General features: G+C 44.2%; 1 protein-coding gene across 1 annotated transcript; it reads left to right on the plus strand.

Annotated features, from left to right (window-relative positions):
- The first annotated feature begins 1,807 nt into the window (after positions 1-1,807).
- On the plus strand, positions 1,808-22,193 carry lin7a (lin-7 homolog A (C. elegans)). The gene is made up of 5 exons (XM_053415383.1): positions 1,808-1,897; positions 12,210-12,328; positions 18,577-18,648; positions 21,647-21,856; positions 21,978-22,193. The coding sequence occupies exons 1-5, from the start codon at positions 1,861-1,863 to the stop codon at positions 22,191-22,193; spliced, it is 654 nt and encodes a 217-aa protein (XP_053271358.1). The 5' UTR covers positions 1,808-1,860.
- Positions 22,194-22,629: the final 436 nt, after the last annotated feature.

Below are 22,629 nucleotides of genomic sequence, written 5' to 3' on the forward strand. Positions count from 1 at the left end.
GAGACACATCATGCTTCTGCTGCAACATCTGCCCAACCAGGAACTCTCCACCGGATCTTCTGCTTCTGCCGTGAAGTGAAAGTCCGACACCATCAGGCAGCAGATCCACAGTAGAATGAAGCGAGCCAGTGGTCCGGCTCTGTTCTGCGGCAGCATATAAACATGAGGATTAATCCTTAAGCCCTTCACAGGCTGAGGTTCACCAGCATCATTCAGTCCTTATCAGGCTGCGTGCGGTGCGTGTAGCCAGGAGGGGAGATCACCGCCGGCGTGGCTCAGCGCTTCACAATAAACCTTAATGGCAAACGGCCGCGCAATCAACTGATCTGTGAAGTGCAATGGAGGGATGGATTATACACGGCTGAGCATTTACACACAAGAGCTCGTGATTGTTGGATTGAGAATGCAAAAACTGCAGAGCTGTCGATGGAGGTGTGTTACTGTGATTCACCACCGACTTTTCATATAGGGGGTTGATAAATTATTATACAGCGAGTTGGAGGGGACGGTGTTATTCAGATTTATGGGATACGCTACATGGCCAAAACTACGTAGACACACTACTCGTGTTGTGTGTTTTTGTGATTTATTTTCCTCTTGGGCTGTTTTTCATGTTTTGGGAGAATGCATGTTTATTAGATTTTTGCATAAAATGATATTTTGGACGATAGTTAGCCTCCAGCTTTAAGGCAGACGTTTACAAATGGGTAGCGTGAGACCGGGCTGCAGTGCAGATCATTAACCCCTCCTCCTCCATGTTAGTGGATGGGACACGGACCAAACCAACAAGTCAAAGTGCAATGATTATATGTAGTTAGTAGGTTGAGTTTGGTTTTAATGTGAGTTATTTTGTTCTTATTATGATTATTACTGTTATTATTATGATAGTGAGCAGAGCTTTGCCATATTATTCACCAATCCACTCAGGGGCTCAGATGCAATTTATCCTCACAAAGGAATAATACATTTTCCCACATGTCATAATATAATATACTTGTGTCCATTACAAATTAATTTAACGTCATGTCATGAATGTGTCTGTGTCACAGTGTCTGTATTTTTTATGGGGCTGGATTCTCATGAGATATTATGAGGACGGAAGAATACCCCCCCCCCCCCCCCCTCACACCACCATTTATCTCACTCCCACTTTCTCTCTACCTCTCTCTCTCCCTCCCTCCTACCCTCCCTCTCTCTGTGATGCTGTAGTCTCCCTCTCTCTCCCTCTCCCTCTGTGATGCTGTAGTGCCTCTCTCCCTCCCTCTCTCTCTCTCCATCCCTCTCTCTCTCCCTCCCTCCCTCTCTTTCTGTGATGCTGTAGCCTCTCTCTCTCTCTACCTCCCTCCCTCCCTCTCTCTCTCTGTGATGCTGTAGCCTCTCTCTCTCACTCTCTCCCTCTTTCTCTCTCACCCTCTCTCGCACTCCCTCTCTCTCGCTCTGTGATGCTGTAATCTCTCTCTCCCTCCCTCTCTCTGTGATGCTGTAGTGCCTCTTTCTCTCTCTCCCTCCCTCCCTCCCTCTCTCCCTGTGATGCTGTATCCTCTCTCTCTCCCTCCCTCTCTCTCTCTGTGATGCTGTAGTGCCTCTCTCTCTCTCTCTCACTCTCTCTCTCTCTCTCTCTCTCCCTCCCTCCCTCTCTCTGTGATGCTGTAGTGCCTCTCTCTCTCTCTCTCTCTCTCTCTTTCTCTCTCTCTCTCTCTCTCTCTCTCTCTCTCTCTCTCTCTCTCTCTCTCTCTCTCCCTCCCCCCTCCCTCTCTCTGTGATGCTGTAGTGACTCTCTCTCTCCCTCTCTCTCTCTCTCCCTCTCCCTCTCTGTGATGCTGTAGCCTCTCTCTCTCCAGTCTCCAGTAAACAGCAGTCATGGCGACAGTGGTCCAACCGCTCACCCTGGATCGAGGTAAGACGGAGCTTCGCACATTTTTCTGCATGTTTAATTTCCCTGTGCTCGTCATGTAGTAAAACTTGGGAACACGCAGGACTCTTCTTCCAGGTGCTGGTCTCGCTTCTCGGATCTTTACCACCACGTTTCGTTATTTGCGAGCCGATCCGAGCCAAATAAAAAAACCAGTCCGTCTTGTGCGTGCGCGTATTTCTTGTTATTTTTTGCAGAAGCAGAGAACTGGTTTCCTCTGTACACCCTCTGGATGCGCGCGTTAAACCAACATCATTCATCCGTTATCTACTCATCTTTTATTCCCTTCTTCATTATGTAACCGCCTCGGTGGTAGTATTCCATTATAGTGCGTCGCTTCTTTCTCCTCACGTGTAAAAACAAAACGCCCCTGACACGCATGGGAATCCACTTTGGAGGCAACTTTACGCGTTTGCATCGGACAGGTGCACGGCACACGCACACGGGCGTGTTGTGGTCTTACCGTTGTGCACATGCAACTTGCAAGAAACTGCAATTAAAGGCTGAGGGGATTTCTGCAGACGGCAGCCTGTTGTGTTGCGTTGAGCTGACTCTGGCCATGCAATTGCAGCCCATGTGACTTGAAACGCATTATTTGGGTGTCCTCTGACCTCACGTGCCTCCAGCATGGATCCTCACGTAATTAATAATGTCTCCCCTGTGCAAGCAGCTTTAATCCCTCTGCACGTTTCAGAGAAGTCCCTGAAGAACACTGCCAGCAGATTCTCTTTCCTTCTAAAGACAAAGCGTCCTGTACACACCCATGAGAAGCACTTTAAATCCGCACACTTGCTGGATAAAAGTGTCTATTTTTAGATTGCAACTGAAAAGATTCCCCAGTCTTAACATGGAGATCAAATGCATATCCGCCGGTGAAACAGAATATTGCACGAGCCTTGCATAGGAAATGGATTCTGTGAAATATAAAGAAAAGGAGAACGAATCGCTGGTTCCTCTGTGCCAAGTCAAGCTGGCATCGAGCTCCACGAGCCACAAGAAGACACCATAAATACACAGAATCTGGTGGGAGCGTGCCTTACCCTGCAGGAGGTATAATCTGACAGGTGTCACAATTACCCACAATTGATCATTTTCTGAAATGAGGGGTTCGATTTAGTTTTTGTCCGCTCGCTCAATTGCAATTTGTTCTGCACTAAAGTTTATTGCTCCTGGGCAGTCGAGCTTCACTGATCCACAATCTGTTGCGTGCACAAGTTAATATGATGAATGTGGCTGGAGCAGGCAAACAGATTAGACCATTTCCCCAATCCACCACACAGCCGAGAGAATTAAACACAGGGACTAAGGTGTTCTGACGATGTTAAACACTCGACTATGAGAAATGTCCTCGTCTGTAAAAGTTGTATTTGATCCTGGTCCCTGGTTTTGGCACTGACTCAGACGTGACCTCCACTTGTTTGCAGCAGATCCATATTCACGTGCACTGGCATGAATCTGACCAGTCAGCGGCTGGCAGCTGTGATGGCCCCGAGGAGTTAGTAATGATAGTTTCACACAGGAGCCGTTGAGAGGGAGAGGCAGCGTCACAGGATCCCTCTCTCGGCTGCTCCAGGGTAACTGCTAATGAAAAGCTAGTTTTTCATCTGGTGTTGGGAGCGGCTCTGGTGCCTGAGTTTGTCAAAAACACACACACACACACACACAAACACACACCCAAACGCACACACAGAGGGAGGAAACAGACAGAGATTTTCATTTTCACAGCTCCCACTTGTCTTGTCGGGTCACAGCAGGATGAAAAGATCTGACATCACTGTTTCTTCCTGTTATTGTCGGGGGGGGGGAAATGACGGTGATAAGAAAGCACCAGTGCCAAGGACAATGGATTTGAACCTCTCTGTAGATATGATAAAAGAAACCAGTCTGCATTCTGTGTGGATCTGGAAATCAAACACAAATATGAATGTCCCAGAGATGATGACATGCTCTCTAATGGGAAACAATGAGGGTAAAGGTCGTTGAGATTGTGTCGCAGCGGGAATGAGAAAGAAAAGTTTGACACTGTTGTGTTAAAAAAGTGAGTTTGTGTGCAAGTTGTAACAAGTTGTAACTCGCCATGTTAAAGACAATGAAAAGAAATGCTTTTCATTGTCAAGAGTCCGGAGTTATGCTAGCAATAGGCTACAGCTTTGTTTTGGGCTAAATGCCAATGCAACATGAATTGTCTAACACACCTATGTTTAGTAAGTGTAATGCTGGACTTGAACACACATTTATTGTTGGACTTTACATAAATGTTGAAACTATGTCAAATATCCAGGTCATGGCGACGCTAGATGAAAATTTTGAAGGTCTCCAGCGTCTCGGGACTTCGTCCTTTTGGGAAACCTGAAATGTCTGTGAAATATTCCATCCAGTAGTTTACCTGTTGAGATATTTCAGTTATGATTGAAAGTGGTGCACACGCTTTGCCCCCCTAGGCAACTGGTAAGGTTAAAACATCAAACTCCAGCAGTATGATACCTTTGGTTTTCTGTGGCTATAGGTTTGTGCAGTTAAACCCTTTTTTTATACAACTTAAATCCTCCTGATTTAATAGACCGACTAACTGCTGCACCCTATGGTCCCAGTCCTGGTGTTCCACTGGTGAGACCTTACTCCCATCACATGCTCAGTCACACCAGCGATTTGAGGGATTAGAAGTTTGCTGACAAGCTGACATTACTCATAACAGGTTGATATTTCACCTCACCTCCACATAATGCAGAAATACAGGCTTGCAGACAGATTGCCTTGCAGGGAAACTGTCCACTAATTGGACAGGATGAAGAAGACGTTAAGAGTCAGATGTTTTTCACTCTCTGGTTGAACCACAGGCTCCTGCAGGAGCCATTAGCCCTCAAGGACTGATTCATTTTCTGTGCTTCAAGGGGACAGAGGCGATTGAGAGCTAATTCTCTTGGCTTGGGGACATGACTTGTTTGGTAAAAGCCTGTTGTCTAATTTTACTCGTTCATTATTTGCGATTATTTCACTTTTTATGGCCGGAGTCAGAGGCAAGGGGCAGCAAGGACATCCAGGTCGAAGTGGTGGTGGCAGATGGCAAGGCCCTTTCAGGACTATTTATTCCAGCGTGCGAGACATCCACAAAGCGTCTCTCCAGGTACAAAGGTACGAGCCGACACAGAGAGAGGTCGCCTGGGACGCTCCCTTCATCTGCTGAGTCGGAAAGTGGCATTTCAATCAATAATCAAAGTCAGAATTTGAAAAGAGGAACTTCAGGCGGCAGAGATTCAATCAAGAAACGGACGTGTTTGTGTACATCGCTGCAGTTCGGTCAAAATGACACTTTTAAGCACTGAAAAATGAATTAATTTCACTCCTGCCACTGTTAAAAATGGACTAATTATGACAGAAAGCTGGAGAGCCGCCCGGTGGATCCCTGGAACAGTGTTGTGGAGCCTCATCGAGCGCTGAAGCCTTCATTACGTGTCACTGTAGGTTTGCTCAGCCCGGTGCCGCTCCTCTAATCAGCCGATGATGAGGATGACCTTCTCCAGGCAGCGAGTCCGATATTAAAGAAGCTCGGGGAAATGAGTTTCCAGGGTGTTGTGCCACACAGACAATAACAATTCACAGATTGCCTCTATTTTGGATTATTTGATTATTCTTGTAAAGTGAATGGACAACGAGGAACTCTAAAGATCTTTACTTTGTGCGTGAGATGATGTGAGTGGCTCTGATTAAATTGTGTAATGCATTGTAAGTTATCATGATTGCTAAAGCTGGTAACATCAAGTAGGAGGTATCATTAATTTCCTGTTAAACCACTGCACACCAGTGACACGATCAAACCCTGTTTCGGTCCATCTGTATATTTTTGTTCCTTCCACAATTTACTTAACTGTCCTTATTTTATTAATGGTCCAGATCAGCCGGCAGATCCAGGAATCTTTTCTTATCACTTCCTTTAATCTGGTTTCCTAGGGAGTAATTCATTAATCCTGATTTTTAAAAAGTGTTGGTAATTTGGTGCAGCTTGATTGGCCTCAGTGGAGGAATGTGCTCTGTTGACTGCCAGTCTCATTTCTTATCTAAGAAACCACACTAAAGCCTCTGCTGAGAGAAACACAAGGGATTTCTTGCTTTCAGTTTATTTTTGCATTTTGTTCAGGTGTGTTTATGCCTGAGTCAGTGAAAAAAATATGTATTTTTAGCATAAATCTGGTCCAGAATGTTTCACCCTTTTGTCAAAATTAGAAATTAGTCACTGTCGACCTTTGGTTGTCTCAGAGATTCTCACCACAGTGATGATTATACCCTTGTTATATTTAAAGCTTGATGTCTGGCCATTTTATTCTTGTTATTCCTCAATACATTCTAAAGTATACTTCAGATTTATATAAATATAGTTTTCATACGCTAGAGGATTGACAGGTTTGTGCTGTTTTCCTGTCGATCCCCTTCTGTTCTTGAATCTACTCTTTGCATAGTAAAAACATAAGTAATTGTGTTAATACATATTCAAGTCGTTCAGTTTCATTAACACAGAACGTTTTGCAAGCTGTCGTGTTTCTGTTTGCCTTCAAATTGATGTCAGGAGGTCTTATCTCCAGCCGGGGGGGGGGGAGACGAGCATGTTGTGTGTTTGGGATTCAGGTGACGAACGCTGCAGCGAGACTGTCAAGGAAAAAATGGAGGTTGATATCAGACAACAACGAAAAGGAGCTGCCGGAGAACCTCATCACTCACGAGCCTCGGGAAACTTTTCAATTACTTCTCAGTTTATCTGCAAACACAATGAAGGAACCTTAAGACCTGCAGTGTTTCCTCAGGGGACGTGACCACAACACACTCAGCATCTTTCCATGTGAAGGAATATTTCATTTTCTTTTTGGGGGAAATGAAGCAGCCTCTTCTCTCGTATTTAAACTCTGTTTGAGGCGGTGGAATCCATGGAGCTGCTGGTGTGAGAATATAAAAGTGAAGGGGAAGTGGCAGCATTAAAATCTGTTGGGAACCGTTAACTGGGGAAATGGCAGAACAATTTTTTAGGGACTTTAATTCCGCGTTTAACATTGTTTTTCTTTTCTTTCTGAGATTCATTAATGAGCCTCCACAAATACTGAGATTCTATCGTCAACCCACCGTGGAAACTTTGTTTTCGGAGAAAGTCTTGACAGTCACTTAATTAAAAAACAAAGTTTCATCTAACTAATTAATCACTAATGAGAAAACCCTCACCCTGAACACAGCAGTGGGGAATTAATTGCTGACAGTATCTTTGCCGGTGTCACATTCTGTGAATACGGCAGCAGAGCATCACACTGTCACTGTGTCCTGATGCAACACACACACATAGGTTTCCCTGGTTTGGAATCGAACCTTCAGACTCTCCAGTTTAGTCTGAAACAAAATAACAGGATAATGGATTTTTAAACAGTTTATACTGGTTTTGAGCAGGAAAAGAAGATTACATTTGCAGATACATCCCCCCCCCCCCCCAGCCTATAAGCTAGCTTGTCTATAAACCAATCAATGTCAAGTATACATAGACGCAGCCGATGACAGGACGTACGTCAAACTAAAATCTTTAGTCCACTGCCTAAATTAATATGTGAAACCCAAACTAACCAGATCAAATGTAAACAAAGACATCGACCTTCTCCAGATGTGTCTGGTGCTCCTCTGCTCATTGTGGTATCTCCATCCTGTGGTTTCTGAGCTTCCTCTGGCAGATGATGTGAGAGAAAAGATACTTTTCCAACAATGTTTTAAGAAAAAACTTAAAATTCCCTTCCCCTCTCTCTGTGGAGAACAATCTGTCAAACTACCCAGTGAGATGACCTAATTGTCTGTTTGCTTCAGACATGTGCTAAATTTGGCTCTTGTCCCTTTTCAAATTCAAGCTTATTGGTCGTTGGTATATCACAACTGGATCACAGAGGCAGATGTAAAACCCTGCACAGATGTTGCACACATCTGTAAGCTGTGGGTCTCTGGGTCGAGATTAAAGTCAATACAATGCAATAAAGCCCCCGAGGGCAAAAAGCTAATTTCCCACTACTGCGTTTTCAGTGAAGGAGTAATTAGGTCAGGAAGTGAAGCTCTGGCACGAGTGTTCAAATATTTCACTCATGAAACAGCTTAGTTTGACCCATGAAGGACTCGATTGCATAACTCAGAGAAAAACAGGTCGGGTCGAAGCAGCGTCCGAAACACAGGAGGCGGCAACACGAGGGCTGTCAGGTCAGAAAGGTCAAGTCTGGAGGGGGGAAGTTAAAAAGGATGATTCAATGAGACATCACAGACGTGTTGAGGAAACTGATGAAGGGTCTATCTATCTATTTATCTATTATCTATCTGTCTGTCTGTCTGTCTGTCTGTCTGTCTGTCTATCTATCTATCTATCTATCTATCTATCTATCTATCTATCTATCTATCTATCTATCTATCTATCTAACCATCTATCTATCTATCTGTCTATCCATCTATCTATCTATTTATCTCTCTCTCTCTGTATATATATATATATCTATCTGAGCAGGGATGTGTTTCCTTGGACAAAGTGGAACTGCTACTGAAACTGTTTTTGTTCTTAACTGATAAGAACCGAGCAGGAAGTGAATTCTGGGAACTGCATCATCGTTTGTAAACACCAGTAACGATATCTGTGTATTATTGTTCTGTTGTTATATTTTTCTTGTGGCTTTGTGCGTGTAGTTATCACTCGGCAGAGTTTGGTTAATGAAGGGTGGGATCACGTTTCCTGTGTCCCCCTCCGGCTGAAGCTATTCATAGGCCCAGTGAATTGTAACAGGCTCCGTGTGGCGTTATCTGGAACTGCGCCTCATTTTGTTCTGTCTCTCCTCAGACGAAGGTTTAGTAATATCAGTGTGCTGTGGTTCTGTCAGTGCTATCAGAGTGCACCAGGTCATCCAGGCGTTCCCCCCTCCTCCCTCCATCAATCCATCCCTCCATCCCTCCACTAGACTATTAACCAATGTAACACGTCATTTAACTGCACATCTGACTCCGGAGTTATTTCCCCTGCAGTCATCTCGGCCGCAGCGTCACGGAACACAATCAGCTTTCACTTCCCCGTCTCCACATGATCGGACACGGCTCAGGCGAGGGCCCACTCTCTACGCTAAGCAGGCAGATAAATGGGACGTTTTCTGGCCTCGCGTTTGCATAAAAGTCTTGTTTGAGCCGCGGGGTCGAGAGCTAAAGACAAGACGAGAAAATTCCATAGACCAGAAGACATTTCATTACCTGTGAGCAGTGGAGAGCCCCAGTGTGTCAGTCCCACTCGTTACCATTTATTTGCGTGTGGACGCCTGCAATTACACTGTCTTCTAATCCCTGGGCTGTTCTCTCTAAATGAACCTGATTTTCAGTTATTACAATAGACGTCAATTTCTTAGCCGAAACTCTTCTTGATGTAAATCTCCAGGAGATTCAAGTTTTTAGCCTCGTTCAAAATGAAAAAAGATCGGATCAGGAAATGGGCAGGCATCACGTCTGATCAGCGAGATGGAAAAAACAACCGGCAACGCCTCCAACACCGATCTTTGAAGTTATGATCCCAGTGCCGAGCAGAAGAAAATGCTGCTAATGAGCCTGTGAAGAAAGAGAAGTTCTCTCCTCTGTGGCCCTTGACCTTCACTTAATGAGAAAGAAACGCTCGTAAACCTCCGAGACGCCCTCGCTGCTCGGGAGAGAACCAGCTCATTACCAGCTATTCAGAATCCGTGGGTTTTTTCATGTTCTGGCACACAGGTAAAAAAATAAAGGACTTATTCATGGGGATCGGAAAAACTAATATCATCCTTTTAAATCCTCTTATGGTGGATTCAAGATGAAAATACTTCAGTGAACCAGTGAATAGATAAATGGTTTCACTGGACACGGCTTTCACTGAAGGTCACTTCACCCACATAAAGAAGCGTACCATGGCTTTTAGATCTAAATGTATTACTGATTTTAAGTTTGTTTCATTCATAGACAAACACAAAATGCAAACACAAAATCTCTAATCGTGAATGAAGAGGAGCAGAAAGAAGAATCATCTTATTTAATCTGCTCATTCAAAAGACATTAATTAACCAAGCAAATCAATTGAATTCAATTTTATTAATTAAGAATTTAAATAGCTGCAGGCCCCTCACATCAAGTTACAATTCATTTTATACCATTCAAAGAAGCCAACCAAAATAAAAACAGAACAAAACAAAACCTAATTATCACATTTCGTTGTATTTCCTCAACAAACTGGCTTAAATAAAATCCTATTTGAATCACAAATAAATCTGTCTGCACAGTTTCAGCTTCATTTGCACCAGAGGTTCCTTTTTGGTGAGTTTTCCAATCAGACTTTTGTTTTTGCAACAGAAACATAATTTATCTGGTTACGCTGCAAATTCAAGTTTCAAACCACAGAAGAAACAGCTCCTCTGAAAACCGGCTTGTTTTGAAGACGTACCTGGAGAGAGAGGAAAGGTTGTTGGGGAAAAACCTGACTGATGAATAACTATAATCTGCCAACACAAGTCAGATGGATCCTCATTAAATGCACCAACCTGCACTGGATGCTCTCGTACCCTGTTGTTAATCTTCTGCCTGACACGTGCATCTCATATTTCCCTCATAGCATAATCATATCTGTAGCTTTACAGGATCCTGGCTTCAATGTGATTCAGCTTGAATATTACAAAGAGCCAGTGGGAGACTGTTTTAAACCAAATTTCTATTTCTAAATTTAGCTCAATTAGTCAGCTGGATAAATTGTCACACGTAATTTTAGCCTTTTCCAAATTAAATGAATGAGTCATTATTCAAAGTCTGCAAGTATTATTAGTGTGAATATGATTATTTAGATACAGAACACTGCTCGGTGCACTGCTCGTGGGCACATGGGCTTCCTGCCACAGTCCAGAGACACACAGGTTTAATTGGAGACTCTAAATCGACTGAGGGTGAGTAGGTTGTTTGTCTCTTAGTTCTGCGATAGATTGGGGATCGGCTCCCTCGACCCTTTAAGAATAAGAGCTATAGATCATGGATCCTTGAGACCGTCCTGACATGTGAAGGGTTGATTGATGAATGACTGACAGCCTCACCTGTCAATACAACTCTCACTGGACTTGTTCTTTAGGTCCAAGGCCGATATCAATGGGGAAATGAACCTGCAGTGTCAATTCAACCCTCGCTACTTGTATTATTATGGAAGTAGAAACGTCTACATTGGATTTCTCAGTGCCCATTGTCTTTATGTTCGAATCATAAAAAGAAAGAAGCGATAAAAGTTTACAATCTTTAGTGTTTTTCACATTTCCCTCTTCACGGCCCCGATGCAGTATTCACACTGTCACAGTTCCAGACGGCTTCTTCTTCGTCTCTCTCGTGTCCCTCAGGTCTCAGAGCTCCTCTGTCTGCTGTCGGCTTTATTGAGTCACTCCATATTCCCAGAATTCAATATCAGTGTGTGTGTGTGTGTCTGACTGTCATGTCTCCGAGTAGAATTTGTGTTTATTGCTGTGTCCTGTGAGAAGAGACACTGGAAGCAGGACGACAGGAGAGTAGAGCTAAAAGAACCAGTTTTACATTCACAAAAAAAAAAAAGAATAATAGAATAAGCATCTTATGACTCATTTAAAAACTTCAAATATTCAATATGTGTGTGTTTTTCCGAGTTTAAACCATATAATTGAAACGAAACATCAGTGTTCTGCCAAAACAAACAACATTTCATCCTCCAAACAGTTGATTAATCAGTGAATAATGAACGGGTCTGTTGTGGTTCATGTTATAACAAAATCAAACTAATCTATTTCAGGCTGAAGGAACAATCACTTCCTTCTGCCTTCATTATTTGCCTCTATTCAGCAAGTCAGTTTTCAGAGGGCACGGAAATTAATCAGGCACGCCGGCGGACTCCTCGAGCGCCGGCTAATTAGAGGGGGGGCACGGGGGGGGGGGGGGGGGGACCCAGGAGTCGTGGCCTCTAACTTAAAGCTTAAGGTTTAGTGTAAATGCTTTATAATGCCCGCCGGTGCGTCCTCGTGCCAGGGAGTGTTAACCTTCCAACCAACCAGTGTCTGACTTATTCCCTCGCTTCTTCTTTATTGTCGTGCACGGATGAAAAAGATCCCCGGGTTGGATTGGTATTCTCTCTCTCCTTCCCACCTCTGGCCTTGTGTCTTTTTCCATTATCCTCCCCGTTGATGAGCGTCGGCACGTTCCTCTGCCGTTAATTGAAAAGGAGATTTCTGTCCCTTTTGGGTGCGATGCACGTATTCATGGCCGTGTCCTCTCTCTGTGTCGTCTCCGCCAGATGTTGCCAGAGCCATCGAGCTGCTGGAGAAGCTGCAGGAGTCGGGCGACGTCCCCGGTCACAAGCTCCAGTCCCTGAAGAAGGTGCTTCAGAGCGAGTTCTGCACGGCCATCAGAGAGGTGAGTCATCTCATGTCTTTGGATTCTCCCTTTTTTTTTTTTTTTTGTCCTGTGGGAATATCTGACCTTGTTTTCTGTACAGGAATTATATTTGAGTTTGTGTAGTGAAGGTACACAAACTCACCAGGGACTCTTTTCTCTGTTCCACTCTGGGAAATAACTTTATAACTTTTTTATTTTCACTAACTTTGTTTTGTAGTTTTGCTGCATTGCATTGGATTTCTGTTCCTCATCTAATAGCTTTATTTGTAGGGAAACAAACCAGTGGGCACCATGAGAGCGATGGTGTGCTGCATTTATCATGACATCTAATGAATGAGCATTTTAATACCAAGATGAAAGTTCTTTAAATGCTGATTTTCTCATTTTTCATGGTTATACACAACCCGCAAGTAGCATGGATGGCATAAATGTAGTTGTTTGGATCAGAGTGCGGTTCAGAATGCACTTTTCAGTGATGATGCAACAAAGAAAACCATTGTAGTTATTTCATGACTTCTCCAAAGGTCAAAGGTCAACTCTCCCTGATGATGCTGTTGTGTTTGGATGAATCGCAGCAATATCCACGACACCAGAGAACGTTTAGGTCCCTGTTGTGTTACATGAATCAGCAAACGACCTCCACATGATCACAGTGTCAGAGTTTATTGCTCAGATGCACGGTGAAATGTTCCGACTGCACCAGAAACTCATAAAGAGCTTTTTAAAATGAATCACGAGGACAGAAAACATTACGAGCATTTCATTAAGTTAAAAGTTTGATCAGCTCGTTACGCTGAATTCTAATTAAGCAAATCGCTGTTAGAGATTCGCTTTAATCACATTTTACAGGACGGGACAAAGTGTGCATCGTAAACAGGAGCCCTTGTTTTCCTCCCCCTCGCCGGAACGCTCTCACTCACATGCACATTAACAGCCTCCCGCCGATCCATCATCCCGACGGCCATTCATCAGCAGGACCCAGTACAACAGAGATCTTACATATTCAGCCTCCTGTCTCTGGAGATATACTTTGGCCCAGTGTTGTGCTTTGGTTAAGAAAACCGGATCGGAGGAGCAGTCGGGGAAACGATGACAGATTCCACCACACGGCCTCCGAGCTGCAAGTTAATTGTAAACAAAGTGAACATGTAATTTGTCCCGGGAATGAAAGCAGACAATTAGCCGACTTAATCAGTTTGTCACGGAGATGCACTACTTTACTTTCCAGAGGCTTCACGGCCACAGAGCAGAACATCGCCTCGTACGTTTTGTGAATTATTGATCATGTCCCGGATTTCTGGTCCAGCTGCTGAAATATCTGGTTCATAAAGGAAACGTTTCTGGAATCTTTACATTACAGGAATACCCTTAAAATCATGTGACAGAGAGGAAGACAGGACCAGTCTCCTCCTCTCATGAGGTCCAGCTCCGCTCAGGCAGGTCCAGGGAAGCTCAGGAGGGTAAAACTGATCTCAGTGACATCGAGCTGCTGCTGCTGCCCCAGACCACTTCACCCAGTGAGAGCCCAGTCACCAGGGAAACCATCAGATAGGCTGTGGGATTAGTGGGCCGCAGCGAGGCCGAGTACATAGCCAGTCGATTATAGTTCTGTGTGTGCCGCTCTCTCTGCGGTTTGCTGAGCCAGCTGCGTGAAGGACCGGCTGTAAGTGCTGGCCACTGCAATACTGTGGAATATCACTGTTATTACGCTGTGGTGGAATATCACAGCTCTCAACAGCTGCAGCCTCTGATGCTCCGTCTGAGTCGGGAACAATTACGAGACGGACTGGAGAGGGGAAGGGAGACTCACTGGGAGAGCGGCTTTTTAATGGCCTGATACGCAGAAGGCTTCTTTTCTTTCCTGAGCCACTGTAGAGAAACAAACACGTCTACAAACCTGAAACTTGATGATGTTTTCCTACACTTGAAATCTATTGCACTTCTGTCCGTCCTGGGAGAGGGATCCTCACGTGTGGCTCTCTCTGAGGTTTCTACGTATTTTTTATCCTGTTAAATTGGTTTTTAGTAGTTTTTCCTCACTCTTGCTGAGGGTTAAGGACAGAGGGTGTCCCACCATGTTAAAGCCCTATGAGACTAAATGTGATTTGTGAATATGGGCTATAGAAATAAAATTTGATTTATTGATTGATTGATTGATTTGCAGGAAAGACTCGGACTCTGACCCCTCTGGATACTTTCAGGAGAATATTGGGACTCAGCCCTCTATCTTTTACGTCTTCCTTTTTAATTAAATACTATTTCATTTTGACTTCACGACTCACGTCTGTTCCTGAGCGTCATCCGTCAGTGTTGAGTTGTTAAAACAGGTTAAACTGTAAATCTACGTGATAGATAGATAGATAGATAGATAGATAGATAGATAGATAGATAGATAGATAGATAGATAGATAGATAGATAGATAGATGGATACTTTATTAATCCCTTGGGAAATTAAGGTCATCCAGTAGCTTATACACTTATACACTTAACCGACATACATACAAAAAACACATATACATAGTTAGAACATTGCAGATACAGGTACATGAATGGGTCTGACCCTATGGTACAGAATGCAATGATGTGATTGTTTCAGTGTCTAGAATGAAAGTGTTCTGGTGCTGCTGGAGTGGATAGTACAAACAGATATATATATAAATATAAAAACAACAAAGTATACATATTTAAATATATAGATATATAAGAATATGCCTGAAGAATGTGCCTGAAAAGACGAACAGAGCCCGAGAAGCAGACTGAGCGTACGGCTCCAAACCTAAACCCCGACTTTACGTCAATAGAATTCCGCGAACATGAATCAGCCTTGTTAGGGATGACAGGCTGGCTGTCAATGTGAAGAATGGACGTCAGGGGGAAAAGAGCCTGTTCAGCAGTGCTGGGCTAAATGACAAAGGGACAGGGTTTGATGAGCTGGTTGTATTTCTCTCTCCGCCACGTTCATCAGCGGGCGAGAGAGGGAGGGCGGGAGAATCCTGCGTGTCCGCCTTAGTCCCATCGCATCAGCCTGAAATAGTTGTCAGGGTCAATCAGCCTTGCAAATGGGGAAGGAAGGACACAGGACGAGGCGACTGGAGGGGGCTAACCAGCTGGAAATGATGGAGAGTGGGAATTCACAGTGTGTCGGGTTTAGAGAGTCGCTCTGACACGCAGGAGGCAAAGAGAGCCGGGCCGATCGCCGCTCTGAAGCTGCAGCAGATTCTACGCTTCACTGGAGATTTTCAATCAGCATAAAAGACATGTTTTATAAAAAGAAAAAGCCAACGCAGGGGCGCAGGATTTGCGTGACGCCGTGCTGATTCCCTCGGACTTCAATATTAAATTCCTGTTTTCCTTTTCACCGGGGGGAACAGGGTCAGGTCGTCTGGGGGAAAGAAAAGATGCCTGGAGGTCAAGTGGCCTTTCTTTAGAGCAAAGTGCAGCCTCGATGAGAGGAGACTGACAAGAGCTGTGTTTGTTCCGTGTTGTGGCTCCGCTATCCAGGGCAGAGCACTCAGGTTAAAGGATACAGGTTAAAGCGATACTGTAATAAATGTTGTTTAATACTTTTGAGTCAATAATACTTTGTTGTGCACGAAGAAAATTACATGTTTGTGCTCAGGTTAAAGAAATCTGCATTTAATTGCATTTAACAGGTTCTTTTCAGTAGTACCAAAATTTTATGTGTTCTTTCTTAGCCCCAGTTCTACTTGTTTTATTGTTGTGTTTTGTATTTGTAGTTATTTATAATCAAGTTTATGGTTAAACTGTAAACTTGAGTTGCACCCACCTGCCCAGGCCCAACAGCCCCTTTATGGAACCACGTTAAAATTCACTACATCCAGATTCACACATAAATATAAAGCCTCAACTACGTTTCTGTATCATAATTATATTAAATCATTGCATTGAGGTCAATTTCTTATGTTACAGCAACTTCTTATATCTCAAATATGTTTCTCCTTAAAATCCATCTTGATCAGTTTCTATATTCCATTACTAAATGAAACCAAATTGTTCAGGGCCGCTCAATCACTCGTGAGGCGATGGCCGCCCTATTCCCTCGATGGTCATTCATTAAGCCGTCAGCTGCCACAAACATCCATCACTCACACAAACCGAGGATGCTCTTCTTCTCTGGAACGATTGTTTTCCGACGCAGCGCTGGGCCTCTATTTTCCTTCAATCACCAGATGAGCAGTGCGGTTCTGTCGTGTCTGGAAATAACAATTAACACAACATTTGCATAACACAAGACCAATGCCTGATGGCCCCGTAATTGTTTTTGAGGCCATTGTTTTCACAGCTTTGTTAAAGGTCACATGTGTGTAAACGTGGAGCCAGTAGCTGAATAAACGGGTGTGATTAGCTGTTGTGGTCATAAAGGGAGAACTGGAGCCACTCTGCAGACTCACTGAGGTAAAGGAAAAGTTTTCAGTCCTGGGGAATAGGTGTCCTGTGGGAATTCAGTGTTCCTGTTTGTGTGTGGACGGCAGCTTTCCTTTTATCCACAAGCATCAGTGCTATACATTTTACAAAGATGCGTTGCAGTCAGCTTCGGGGAGCCGTGAGCTCCGAGGCTGCTCGTTTTTATTCTGTGAGATTCATGAGCAAGCAGCACAACATAAGCTCGGGGATATTTCTTCTTTTACTCACAGTGAGATCTCTGCGTACAAATATCTCGGGGTCTGGATCCAAATCCTTCTGATGATAACAGGAGAGGCGAGCTCTTTGTTATGTGGTTCTGGGATTTATGAAATCTGGAACAGGATTAAAAGTCAATTCTGAGCCGCAAAAATTTGTATCTGTCATATGTGGGAGTTCTTTTATTCGGCACAGTATCGATAATCAGATTCAAATTTGACCTGCTGACTCAACTAAGTGAAACAGCCACTGTTTGAAATGAAAAGCACTGGCGGGGCGATGCACAAGCAACTATTGATAAACTTTATATAGAATATTTGTCCTGCCATAGTTTTTGGTTTGTTAAAACATCCATAAAGCCCTTTGGAAGAACTCTCCACTGGGAGAACAAGTAGATGAGCTTGTACCTGAAAACTTTACGATCTTTGCTTGTAATTTACGTTTTGTATAAAGTCTGCTGCAGCAGCTCATGAAAACATTTCCTCTGAGACACTCTGTTATCAGCACGTACATCTCAATCATCAGATTTCCTTCCTCCTATTGTATTTCAGCATGGAAGGGGGGGGGGGTTGGTGATGCATATCTGACATTTTAAAATCTAACAGCTGCAGTACAGATGGCTTCAAGTGCTCATGCAGAGAAGTTCTACAGTGTCTTAACTATACGTCCTCATTCCACACTGTCTCTGTCTTCTTCTTCTTCTTTTTCTTCTCTTTTATTCTTTGAACAAGTTCAGCTGTAAGTGGTCTTCACAAGACACGTCTTAACTGGGAAGGTCAGCTGTCGGCATCGATTCCGTCTGCCTCGGCGAATTGGCAGAAAACCTTGTTTTTCACCCGACTGGATGAACAGCAGTCGCACGTCTTGGCCCCGGTTCAGAACCACAGTATTGTGTTTCTGCCTCTCACAGCTCTCTGTGCTGCTTGTAGAGTCAGAGGCAGAGTGTGGCTCAGTCTCCTGAGTCCAGGACTCGTCTTCAGGACATGTGTGGACACTGAGGTGAGGCATGGATGTGCAGCAGAATGAGGTCAGGACTAAAACAGTTTGATTTTCACCTCCAACTTCATGAGGTGTCGAAATAATGAAATTGACATATTGTTTAGATTTTTAAGCGAAGACCTTTATGTGAATCTGATATGTTTCCCATCAGTTGCCCGGTCAAGGATGTTTATACCCCTCCCCATTTGTTGGTTGGTTAGTTGGTTGATTGATTGATTGATTGGTTGGTTGATTGGTTAGTTGGTTAGTTTACTGGTTGGTCAAAAGGATTACGCAAAAACAGATTTCCACGACGGTCAGTGGATGGATGGGACATGAGTTTTTTCTCAGATTTATTTATCTTGATTGAAAAACATCATATTTTCGGGACTGATATCTATGATTGGTGAAATTTAATGCAAAAATCAGGATCTAGCAGATTTCAATGTGGTTTTAATGGGGGTTATGGTTTTTTAGTTTGTTTAGTTAATGTTGATTCAGTAAAGAATCAAAGGTTCTTAGGTTTCATCAATCGTTCTAGAATGAACGTCACAGATTTGGTGCAGGATTTAAAGGGGACGTTCGGCCATGGCGGTGGAACTAGTGAATAAATATTATAACACCCGCCTCTCTTCATTTCTTCCAGGTGTACCAGTACATGCACGAAACCATTACAGTGAATGGCTGTCCAGAGTACCAGGCGAGGGCCACCGCTAAGGTAAGAACTGCCTCACATCAATTATTTAAAATCATTCACTGTGACGAGTGAAAAGTAGAACTAATGAGTTGTGAACTATCTGTTAATCACACTTCCCTGTTATATCTCTCCTCACCTGCTCTGTTGGACAAGGATGTGTGAAAGTAGCCAAGTACGCTCGACTCTGCTAATGGGCGTCATTAACAGAGGGTCTGAGCAATTAAACAATAACAGGCCCATTTCATAGGATTGAACTAAAAAGGGGAGGAATCTGTGGACTTTGATATTTAATCCCTTTTCACTGCTCTTAACAGAATACCTGCATCTTTGCTTTAATGGAGCAAAAGTCAGGAGGTGATTCGCTAAATTAGCATAAAGATTAGAAGCAATGCGAGTTCACACAAACACTTTGCAACACATCTAAAGCTCAATAATAATAAATAATATATACCTCATTTGTTCGATCTGTAGTCTTTTCTTTCTGGCAAGAAAAATATGAATACAAAATATACATATATAACTGTTTAACACAAACTTAAACTCTTTATGTTAAAGTTTGTGTAAAACATCGATAAATTGCGTCTCCTGAAGGGGGTGTGGACTCATTGTTTCCCATAATGCATCATGATAAGTACTTTACAAGTGATGGTCGCTAGGAATATAGACCATCATGCATCGCGCTTGTAATTAATATGGGGCAGTGAAAAGAGGAGCAAGCACCGAATGAACAAACACACCTGCAGACATTGCTATGTTCTTTTTACCCAAAAACTATTATTATTGCTAATGAGCTCAAAATATCACTTAAACTCACATAAAGCAAACAAGTGCAAGTTTTCCACATATTTGTTTTACTGTACACAGAATGCACAAAATCTTAGATGGAAAATGTCATGGTTTTGTCTTCCAAGTGTGATTTTTGCCTCTTTTATTAAGAGTGTTTTCAGTTTAATTATTATTTCCGCCTCATGTTCCATGTATATCCCTGTGTTTATGTTTGAAAGTGTTGTTGTTTCTGTGTCTCTGGTTTGCCCACTCCCTGTGTTCTGTTTCCTGTTTTATTTTGTAGTTTCTGCTTCCAGTGTTTTTTCGTTCTTCACTTCCTGTCTCTGTGATTGCCTGCACCAGTCCTCATGTGTTCCACCTGAGTTCAATTGCCCTTCCTTCCCTGTGTGGATATAAGTCTCTGTGCTTCCCCTTGTGGGTTTGTTGTCCTAATGTTTGTCGTGATATCCTGTGCTTGTCTTAATGTCTGTCTTAGTCATTATGCTTCATCTCCTGAGACCTTTTGTTTAAACTCTAAATCCTGGGTCCACCTGCTTAACTGAACCTGAGAGAAAATCCTTAAAAAAGACAGAAAGACCATTTTATAGAGAAATTATCTTTCATTTGTTACTGCGTTGGGAATGTCTCCATTTTTTTGTCAAGTAGGCACCATTGTTTAATCTGGGAGGACTTAAAAAATCTTTATTTATGACTAAAGTCGAGTAATTTCCCTTCGTAAAGAACACTGTGACTAAGCCTGGAGGAACCATGAAGACATGATTTAAGCAGCTTTAAAACTCCACTCGACTTTCTGTCTCTTCGCCCCAAACTTTGAGAAGTTTCTTGCAGCTAAATCTGTATTAAAGTTGCATATCCACCGGGCAATTAAGCACCCGGCTAATGGCCTGAGCTGGCTGAGCCTCGGGGAGCTCTCTCAACTCGGAGGACCGGGTCTTTTCAAAAAGTTTTTACTCTCCTAAGAGATATTCCGTGAAGCCAGGTCACGGTGCCAGTTGAATTTAATCAGGATCACACGTGTGACAAGGAAAAGAGCTGCGTGCAGTGGTTTTAGAAAATGAAGCCGCAGCAGCAATAATGATGAAATATGTGAAACGTTGGACGACTCCTCTGTTCGTCTGAGCATTCAGTTCATGAGACGTCAAATTCATCACGATCTGAGTTTGTGTTTCACAAGAACTAGATTTTCTTTGATTGCTTCATTAATTAGATTAATTCAGCCTCTGATTCCTGAGGCCTGAGGCTTCTAACGCTGATCCTAATAGAGAGATGGAGTGTCAGGGCCATGTGAGGGAGGGGGGGGGGGCAGATGATCAAATGACTAGTAGTGAGTTTTTCACTCACAGCCCCCACCCCCCCCTCCTCGGCCATCTGCCAGCTTGTGTTTCCAGTCACAGAATCCACAGATAAAGTTGTGAAGGTCGATGTGGCGTGAGGCCGGGGGAGGCCACGGCGTGCATGCTGAGGAGCTGCTGGGGGGGAGGAGGAGGAGGAGAGGGGGCGGAGCGAAGAGGGAAACGGGAGGAAGAGGAGGCATGATGCAATAAAACAAGGAGTCGGAGAGGAGACACAAACGAGCAGATTTAGCTGAATTGAATGTGGATGTATGAATATGGAGGAGAGACGCCATCAAACGCCTGGAAGTTCCACTCGACTGCTGCTGGGGAGTTTGGATTCACATCTCCAGCAGAGATTTCCCCCCCCCTCTGCTTTTATCATCCTCCCTAAATTTTTCTCGATCCTCCTCACATACCATGGCACCGTGGACACACCGGAGCCTCTGTTCGTTTGCCATCGGCTTTCCCCCCCCAGCCGGGCCGACAAGCGCCTGGCTGCTTTGTTCTGAACAAGGAGCTCAGTTCTCGGTTCAAAGACGAAACGCAGCCGGGAACATCAACCAGCCGGTGACAACACGGGAGAGTGAGAGTCGTCTGGCTGCTCCTTCAAGTTTCCTGGGATGGGTAGAACTTCTCCTGTGAAGTCTGAATAAGAAAAACCCGTCTGTGGTGGTCGTCTCTCCTGAAATATGAAGATGCAGCAGATGTTTACAGTCCCACAGGACATGACAGCCTTCCAAAAGTAAAGCCAAATCATCCCAGTCGCCCCCTGGTGGGTGCAGTATCGGTCATAAACACAGCCTCCTCCATGTTAGCGAATGGGACCAAACCCAAGAGTGCATGTTCAATAAATTTGTCTCAAATACAGGATGTTTCAAATCCTCCGTTTCTCTTCTCAGGCCACGGTCGCAGCCTTCGCAGCCAGCGAGGGTCACTCCCACCCGCGGGTGGTGGAGCTCCCCAAGACGGAGGAGGGGCTGGGCTTCAACGTGATGGGCGGCAAAGAGCAGAACTCACCCATCTACATCTCCCGCATCATTCCCGGCGGCGTGGCGGAGAGGCACGGCGGCCTGAAGCGAGGGGACCAGCTCCTGTCTGTCAACGGCGTGGTAGGTGTAGCCAGATGTTTTGATCCAGGCTGCAGGGAGAGAGGCTCCATCACCCAATATTTAAAATGGAACTAATATCCTCAAATTCTCCTCCCTCTCTCTGAACCCCCCCTTCCTGCAGAGCGTGGAGGGCGAGCACCACGAGAAGGCGGTGGAGCTGCTGAAGGCGGCCAAGGACAGCGTGAAGCTGGTGGTGCGCTACACGCCCAAGGTGCTGGAGGAGATGGAGGCGCGCTTCGAGAAGCTGCGCACGGCCCGGCGGCGCCAGCAGCAGCAGATCCTCATGCAGCAGCAGCAGCAGCAGAACCTGGCGTCTCAGCAGAACCACATGTCGTAGGTGAGGCGCTTCATTGCTTCAAGCGTAAAGGGATGAGGAGGAGGAGGAGGGGGGGGGGGGGTGATGGAGGATGTACAGTAGGTTCTCCTTTGTGGCGTCATTCTAATATGAAGTCAGACAGTTCAGTGGAATATAGTGAGAGGTTCAAACCAGAAACCTTCGCTCCAGAGAAACAGGTCAGATATCTGCTTCTTCTCGGAGACGGAGGAAAACAGATATATACTTTTATAGTTTATAGTTTTGTGAGAATAAGGATCCGAACATTGGGCCGTTTCTCAAACCTCTGCTCTCGTGGTTTATTGCTTTATTTCATCACACAGTCTCCGTCGGGCCGAACCACTGAGGTCAGATCGAGATGAGCCCAGATTATCTTTGAGCTTCAGTATGATTTTATATAATTTTTTTATGTTCTGGATTAGAGGTGTTTTGCTATTTT

This window comes from Pleuronectes platessa, chromosome 22, assembly GCF_947347685.1.
Source record: "Pleuronectes platessa chromosome 22, fPlePla1.1, whole genome shotgun sequence".
Classification (NCBI taxonomy): Eukaryota; Metazoa; Chordata; class Actinopteri; order Pleuronectiformes; family Pleuronectidae; genus Pleuronectes; species Pleuronectes platessa.